Source organism: Heteronotia binoei, chromosome 19 (genome assembly GCF_032191835.1).
Source record: "Heteronotia binoei isolate CCM8104 ecotype False Entrance Well chromosome 19, APGP_CSIRO_Hbin_v1, whole genome shotgun sequence".
NCBI lineage: Eukaryota > Metazoa > Chordata > Lepidosauria > Squamata > Gekkonidae > Heteronotia > Heteronotia binoei.
The window spans coordinates 34480614-34488878 of record NC_083241.1 but is presented as its reverse complement, the minus strand read 5'-3'; the positions used below and the strand labels follow the sequence as shown (position 1 = coordinate 34488878).

General features: G+C 48.5%; 1 protein-coding gene across 1 annotated transcript; it reads left to right on the top strand.

Annotated features, from left to right (window-relative positions):
* The first annotated feature begins 240 nt into the window (after nt 1–240).
* Nucleotides 241–6494, top strand: LOC132587576 (cytochrome P450 1A5-like). The gene is made up of 6 exons (XM_060259876.1): nt 241–1084; nt 1767–1887; nt 3163–3252; nt 3720–3843; nt 4307–4393; nt 6113–6494. The coding sequence occupies exons 1-6, from the start codon at nt 251–253 to the stop codon at nt 6417–6419; spliced, it is 1563 nt and encodes a 520-aa protein (XP_060115859.1). The 5' UTR covers nt 241–250; the 3' UTR covers nt 6420–6494.
* The last annotated feature ends 1771 nt before the right edge of the window (nt 6495–8265 follow it).

Here is an 8265-nt window from a genome sequence, read left to right as displayed (position 1 = left end):
TTCCACCCCTGCCTTTAGAATTAATTATAGCACGTTATAATTTATAGTAATTTTAGTTACCGTAACCTTGTGGTCATTTGTGTATATATCTCTGAGTGACCTCTCTCTTGGTCTTCAAACCCAGCTGGGGATCAGCAGCCCTAGGGTCAGTATCGAACTGCATGTTTGCTAAACATATTCAATGGAACCTTTTTTGTGTGCGTGTGTCTATTTTAAGTAGGACACTCAGGCCCCGATATTGAAGGCCACCATGCTGTTCTTGTCAAGCCTGGGCCTTCTATCGGCCACAGAATTCCTCCTTGCCGCTGTTGTTTTCTGCTTCATCTTCACGGCCATCAAATCCTCCTGGAAGCGGATACCGCGAGGACTCAGGGAACTCCCCGGGCCTGCGGGCTACCCGTTGATCGGCAGCGTTCTGGAGATGGGGAAGAACCCCCACCTGAGCCTGACTCGGATGAGCGAGAAATACGGGGATGTGATGAAGATCCGTATCGGCACGAGGCCCGTGTTGGTGCTGAGTGGGCTGGAGACCATCAAGCAAGCCTTGGTGAAGCAAGGAGGAGACTTCATGGGCCGCCCTGACCTGTATACCTTGCGGCATATTACAGATGGCCAGAGTATGACCTTTAGCACGGATTCTGGGGCGGTGTGGGGGGCCCGCAGGAAGCTGGTCCAGAATGCCTTGCGGAATTTTGCTTCTGCTCCCAGCCCTGGTTCGTTGTCTTCCAGTCTGCTGGAAGAACACGTCTCCAAAGAGGCAGAACGCCTGGTCATGAAACTGCAACAGGTGATGCAGGAAGAGCGGAGACTTGACCCCTTTCAGTACCTCGTGGTCTCTGTGGCCAATGTGATTTCCACCATATGCTTCGGGAAGAGCTACAGCTACGACGACCCGGAACTGCTCAGCATTCTGAACGGCAATGAAGATTTTGTGGAAGTCGGCTCCTCGGGGAACCTCGTCGATTTCATTCCCTTGCTTCGACTTCTCCCGAGGAACAACATGAAGAAGTTCAAGGAATTCAGTCAACAGTTCGATGTTTTCCTGGACACGATTGTTAAAGAACATTATGAGAGTTTCAGTAAGGTAAGAAAATGGGGCCCTGACTTTGATAGTCCATGCTAGTTTAATGTCATCAGGACAATATCAGATCTCAGATGTTAAGCAGGGTCTGCCCTGGTTAGTATTTGGATAGGAGACCACCAGGGAAGCCCAGATTCACTACTCAGAGGTAGGCAATGGTCAGCCACCTCTGTTCATCTGCTCTGGCCTGAATGGACCAGGCTAGCCCCATCTCATTAGCTCTTGGGAAAGCCAGTTTTGTGTAGTGATTAAGTGTGCAGATTCTTATCTGGGAGAACCGGGTTTGATTCCCCACTCCTCCACTTGCAGCTGCTGGAATGGCCTTGGGTCAGCCATCGCTCTAAGTGTGCAGACTCTTATCTGGGAGAACCGGGTTTGATTCCCCACTCCTCCACTTGCACCTGCTGGAATGGCCTTGGGTCAGCCATAGCTCTCGTAGGAGTTGTCCTTGAAAGGGCAACTGCTGCAAGAGCTCTCTCAGCCCCACCTCCCTCACAGGGTGTCTGTTGTGGGGCGGGGGAAGGTAAAGGAGATTGTGACCTCTCTGAGACTCAGATTTAGAGTGTAGGGCAGGATATAAATTCAATATCTTCTTCTAAGCAGGGTCAACTCTGGTTAGTGTGTGGATGGGAGACGACAAGGGAGGTCCAGGGTTGTTGCGTGTAAACTGGCTCTGTCTTTTCAGGACAATATCCGGGACATCACAGACTCCCTCATTGACCTCAGCCAAGAAAAGGACAAAAATATGAAGATTCAGATCCCCACTGGAAAAATAATGAACCTCGTTAGTGATATTTTCGGAGCAGGTAAAGAGATTTCCAAAGTCAGGCTTGGGTAATCCAAGAGCTCTTGGGAGAGTCTAGAACAACATCTGGGGGGAAAGGTGCAGATAAGGACTCTCCCCAAAACTGCTCAGCAACAACGCAGATAGACGTGTTTTCATTTGCTGTCTATCCCTATTAAGATCATGTGTGCCAGGGTTGTCAATGTCCCTCCCACTGGCCAGCACCAGCCTGCCCAGGGCTTTAATCAGGCCTGTGGGTCTCTTTTCTCCCCCTCCCGTCCTTACCCTTTGAAGCTCCGAGGCTGTCAAAGTTCCGAGGTCCTTCTTCCTTGTCTTTGCAGGCTGAAGCAGGACTCAATTCTGGGCTTGCTAAGCAGCAAAGAAAACGTGGAGTGGACTTTCCATTAAAGTCTCAGAGACTTTAAGGTTTCCATTAAGGACACAGAGACCTTAATGGAAAATCCATTTTGTGTTTTTCTTGCAGCTTTGTCCGTGCTGCAACTTATTTTAATGGAGTGGAGCTCAGTTTCACGTTTCAGTGTTTCTATGGCCAGTTAGAAGCTGTTCCTTGCTGGAGTTGTGTGACCTTGCAAATAAAGGGTTGATGCTTTGAGCCAGCATCTCTCTGCTGAATAGAGCTTAGAACTGGTGCCTAGTGAGTACTCTAACCTGGGAACCCACAGCCAAAGGGGGATATTACACTGAAGAGCCATTGCCAATCTGAGTAGACCTGGGGTCAGAGGAAGAAACTTGCAATGCCCAGCCATTTCATGGTTTCTTATGCCCAGAGCATTTTATAGTTTTGGTTTATATTTTTACTTTCTGCTGCGATCCTTGTGCTTTTCTTGATGTTTTATTTTTAAAATTGCATTGCCGAGTCCCACTATTCCCCCGTTTTTCCATTTTAAACAAAACATCACAAGAGTTTTGGGCATGTTTGTATTTTAGTAAGAAAGAATATCTTTGTGTTGCTCCATACCTTTATAAAGCTTACATCTCCACTATCTGGCATTACGTTTTATGATACACGTAGTCTGGCCCGACAACATCCCATTTATGTCAGTTCCAGCCCTCGTAACAAATGAGTTCGACACCCGTGATGTCATGATGCTTTTATGGGTACATCGTTCAAATCCTGCCATCTCTCGTTTGAGGATCTCAGGTAGCAAGTGTTGGTGGGGTGAAAATCTTCTGAGCTGGACAGACCAAAAGTCAGATTCCGCACAAGGCAACTGTGTAGGATTGTGCGGGAAGTATTTCACAAACCTTAGCATCTACCCTTTTGGTATTTCTCCAGGTTTCGACACAGTGACCACAGCCTTATCCTGGTCTCTTGCATACCTTGTGGTTTATCCCGAAATTCAGAAGAAGATTCAGGAAGAAATAGGTAAATACAAAATTTGGGAAAGCATCTAGATCTCTTTCTGAGAAGCCGGTGGATCCAGTCAGGGCTCTTTTTTTGTAGAAAAAGTCCAGCGGGAACTCATTTGCATATTAGGCCACACCCTCTGATGCCAAGCCAGCTGGAGGAAGAAGAAGATATTGGATTTATACCCCTCTATTTATACCCAGAGAGTGGCTTACAATCTCCTTTACTTTTCTCCCCCACAACAGACGCCCTGTGAGGTAGGTGGGGCTGAGAGAGCTCTCCGAGAATCTGCCCTTTCAAGGACAACTCCTGCCAGAGTTATGGCTGACCCAAGGCCATTTCAGCAGGTGCAAGTGGAGGAGTGGAGAATCAAATCCGCGCACTTAACCACTACGCCAAACTGGCTCTCTGCATTCCTGTGTGTTCCTGCTAAAAAAAAAAGGGCCCTGGTTCCAGTCTCTTTCTCTCTCTTTTCTAACCTGCAGATGAAACCATTGGCAGAGAGAGGAAGCCAAGACTGTCAGATCGGCCCCTTCTGCCTTATACAGAAGCCTTTATTCATGAAGTGTACAGACATTCCTCCTTCTTGCCTTTCACAATCCCCCACTGGTAAGTCCCATCTGTGGAATAGGGTACCGAAGCTTGTCTGTTTTGAGATTCTCAGCTTTTTAAGAACCATCCAAGATTCTAGCTCTTCTGGTTGGAAGTGTTACAGGAAGAGGTTCTGAAGAACTCTCTAAAGTCAAGGTCGGGCTACTTAGGAGCCAGGGAGACAGGCTTCCTTCTCTTTGTGACTTACTTATCCAATACAGCCGTGGGGGTGCAGAAAAGGGCTGTCAAACTCGAGGCAAAAGAGCTAAGTCCAACTCAGAAAATATCTGGGGACTTTGGGGGTGGAGCCAAAGGAGCCCCATGGTGGAACTTATGGTGACCCACTGTATCTAGGGATTTGAACCCAGGTCTTCCTGGGTCTAGTCCAGCACTAAGACTATTAAACTGCAATCCACATAACCGTTGGCGAATAGCAATGACACAGGTTTTTAAAACGAGTGAATCTGCTTTCTGTTTCCAGCACAACCAGAGACACCGCCTTGAATGGCTACTACATCCCCAAGGATATGTGCGTCTTTGTCAACCAGTGGCAAGTCAACTACGATAAGTGAGTATCTCCAAAAGCAGTCTACTGACAAAGTCCTGAGAGCACCATTCACAACGATCCCAGAATCACATCTGTCTGCACCAACGTTCCCTCTAAGCTGCAGAATCTTGTGAGCAAAAATTCTACTTTGTGAGCTACTGGCATTAAAGTTTGTCAGCTGCTGCATAAATCAGTGCGCTCTGGGGATCATCCTTCCTGAGCTAAGAGAAAAATGTGCGAGCTGGAGCCTAAAAATCTGTGAGCTAGCTCACGCTAACTCAGCCTAGAGGGAACACTGGCTTGCACCTTAATATCTTTAACCATGTAGCATCCTTCCCAATTGTATTCCGTTCATTTGACTTTGTTTATAGCTTACCTTTCTTGCAAAGACTCAGGATGGATTACAAATGGCAAAATCTGAGCACTTCCCAGAAACTCAATGGCTTTTTCAAAAGTTGGTTGGGAACTAGGGGCTAGAAATTAGTGGTCAGAATGTCAGAGGAGAACCAGGTTCTCAAATCAGGAGAACCAGGTTCGAGTCCCAATCTGCAGTGGAAGCCTGCTAGGTGATCTTGGGCCAGTCACAGTCTAACCTACCTCACAGGGTTGTTTTTGTGAGGATAAAATGGGGAGGAGATTGTAAGCCCCCAGTTTGGTGTAGTGGTTAAGTGTGCGGACTCTTATCTGGGAGAACCGGGTTTGATTCCCCACTCCTCCACTTGCACCTGCTGGAATGGCCTTGGGTCAGCCAGAGCTCTAAGTATGCAGTCTCTTATCTGGGAGAACCGGGTTTGATTCCCTGCTCCTCCACTTGCAGCTGCTGGAATGGCCTTGGGCCAGCCATAGCTCTGGCAGAGGTTGTCCTTGAAAGGGCAGCTGCTGTGAGAGCCCTCTCAGCCCCACCCACCTCACAGGGTGTCTGTTGTGGGGAAGGAAGGGAAAGGAGATTGTGAGCCGCTCTGAGACTCTTCGGAGTGGAGGGCGGGATATAAATCCAATATCTTCATCTACCTCACAGGGTGTCTGTTGTGGGGGAGGAAGGTAAAGGAGATTGTGAGCCGCTCTGAGACTCTTCGGAGTGGAGGGCGGGATATAAATCCAATATCATCTTCTTCTTCTTCCTTTGAGGTCCCCACTGGGCTAAAGTTGAAGTAAATGAATTAATTGGCACGCAGAAGGGTCGCCGGTTTGATCCCCAGCATCTCCAGTTCAAAAGGGTCAGCTAGGAGGGGATGGGAAAGACTTTTGCCAGAGACCCTGGAGAGCTGCTGCCAGTTTGAGCAGACAATACTGACCTGGATAGGTGAAGGAGAAGGTGGATTCCTTTGAGGAAATTCTGTGGCTCAGTGGTAGAGCATCTGCTTGGCATGCAAAAGGTCCCAGGTTCAATCCCTGGCATCTCCAGCTAAAAGGTCCAGGTCACAGGTGATGGGAAAGGGTCTCCGTCTGAGACCCTGGACAGCGGCTGCTAGTCTGAGTAGACAATACTGAATTTGATGGACCGAGGGTCTGATTCAATAGAAGGCAGCTTCATGTGTTCAATTAGGTGGTATGCATTTGTGCAGATTTCGTTTTTGAAATATTGTCTGCCCAGATCATTAGATAGAGATAACGAAATGAATGCATCGATACATAAAATAGGACGGATAAAAGGGAAGGCAAGTATAGTCGAAGGATTGCTACACTTCGAAACAGATGTCCTTGAAGAAGCAAGTGTGTAAAAATGCTCTTGTTCTCCAGGGACCTTTGGCAGGATCCTTCCACCTTCACGCCGGAGCGTTTCCTTACCGCCAATGGGAAGGCGCTCGACAGAGACGAGTGCGAGAAGGTGCTGGTATTTGGTTTGGGCAAGAGGAGATGCGCCGGAGAGACCATCGGCCGCTCGGAAGTCTTCCTCTTTGTGACTACTCTGCTCCAGGAGCTCCAGTTCTCGGTCGAAGCTGGGGTCAAAGTGGACATGACACCTCGCTACGGGCTGGTCATGAAGCTGGAGAGATGCAAACACTACCAAGTGACCAAGCGCTCCCCCAAGAGGCCCGCCGAGTGAATTGCAAAGTCTAGTTATGGAGAGGAAAGGACATTGGGACAGATATATACCCCTGCATGCTCCGGACTGCGCAATGCATTCTTGTTCTCTTAAAAGGATCCATCGTTCCTGCTTTCCTCTTCCACCTAACTAGGTCCCTTTCAGCCAGAGGGGATGCAATTTCAGTGTATGCAGGGCTTTTTTTGTAGCAGGAACGCCTTTGCATATTAGGCCACACCCCTATGACATACTCAATCCTTCAAGAGCTTACAGTAGGCCCTGTAAGAAGAGCCCTGTAAGCTCTCGGAGGATTGGCTCCATCAGGGGTGTGTGGCATAAGAACATAAGAGAAGCCATGTTGGATCAGGCCAATGGCCCATCCAGTCCAACACTCTGTATCACATAAGAACATAAGAGAAGCCATGTTGGATCAGGCCAATGGCCCATCCAGTAAAACACTCTGTGTCACATAAGAACATAAGAGAAGCCGTGTTGGATCAGGCCAGTGGCCCATCCAGTCCAACACTCTGTGTCACGTAAGAACATAAGAGAAGCCGTGTTGGATCAGGCTAGTGGCCCCTCCAGTCCAACACTCTGTGTCACATAAGAACATAAGAGAAGCCATGTTGGATCAGGCCAATGGCCCCTCCAGTCCAACACTCTGTGTCACAGAAGAACATAAGAGAAGCCATGTGGGATCAGGCCAATGGCCCCTCCAGTCCAACACTCTGTGTAACAGAAGAACATAAGAGAAGCCATGTTGGATCAGGCCAATGGCCCCTCCAGTCCAACACTCTGTGTCACACAGTGGCCAATACACACACACACACACTGTGGCTAATAGCCACTGATGGGCCTCTGCTCCATATTTTTATCCAATCCCCTCTTGAAGCTGGCTATGCTTATAGCCGCCGTCGCCTCCTGTGGCAGTGGCCTACTATGCAAAGGAGTTCCTGCTACAGGAGTTCCTGAGGGTGTGCCTCTGAGAGGCAGAACGGCACTGTGCTTCGAGCGGCAGTAGGACTGGAGAGATCCAGGTTCGAATGGCTGCTCAAGGCTAAAGCAGATATAGGCTGCAAGTTCTGTGTTCATTAAACTTGGATCTGCTGGAGCCTAATTGATATCCAGAGACGGGGGCTTATGTTCCACCAGCCCTTTTTGCTGACCCGAAATGGCCCTGTGAAACTGCATGCTCACAAATAAGTTTAAAAGATAGCTGGAAGATCCAAACATGCCCATCCTGTCTGGTTTTCCCTGGGTGACTCTCGGCCAATAATTCTCTCTCAGCCGAACCCACTTTGCAGGGTTGCTGTGAGGGCAAATCACAGGTGAGGATAAAAATGTAATAGAGAGGTATCAAGAAGGACAGGGGAAGAGCACACTGCTTTGTTGTTTTTAAAAAGAAAAGACGGGCCCTCGAAACGCATGCAGAAGGTCACACAGGAAGTGACATCATCACGCCAATGACTTCTGGATGACACTCTGGTCCTTGGGCAAAAATTCTATGGTAGAATCCAGTTTTACCATAGAGTTTTTGACCAAATACCAGCGCGTCGCCTGGAAGTCGCTGGCATGATGATATCACTTCCTGTGTGACACCGGCAACGTGGCTTAGGCCTTCTTCTTTGTACTAGTGTTCCCTCTCATCCCCTGCTGGTTGCCTTGGCAACCCTACTCTAATCCTACTCACACGCTGAAGACCACTCTTACACTCTTAAGGACATGTGTAGACAAGGTGGAGTTAACAAAACTGGAAGCTCTGCATTTCGTACCTGCTCAGAGGCAAGTGGATGACGACATGCCAACCATGGCTTTTGCAAGCAAAACTGGGTAAATGGTTAACCTGTGCTTGGAACGTTTGTGTGCT

Coding starts and splice junctions, on each gene's coding strand:
- LOC132587576 (XM_060259876.1), top strand. CDS start 251: ATGCTGTTCTTGTCAAGCCTGGGCCTTCTATCGGCCACAGAATTCCTC. Junction 1,888..3,162: donor TAGTGATATTTTCGGAGCAG/GTAAAGAGATTT, acceptor GTATTTCTCCAG/GTTTCGACACAGTGACCACA. Junction 3,253..3,719: donor GAAGATTCAGGAAGAAATAG/GTAAATACAAAA, acceptor TCTAACCTGCAG/ATGAAACCATTGGCAGAGAG.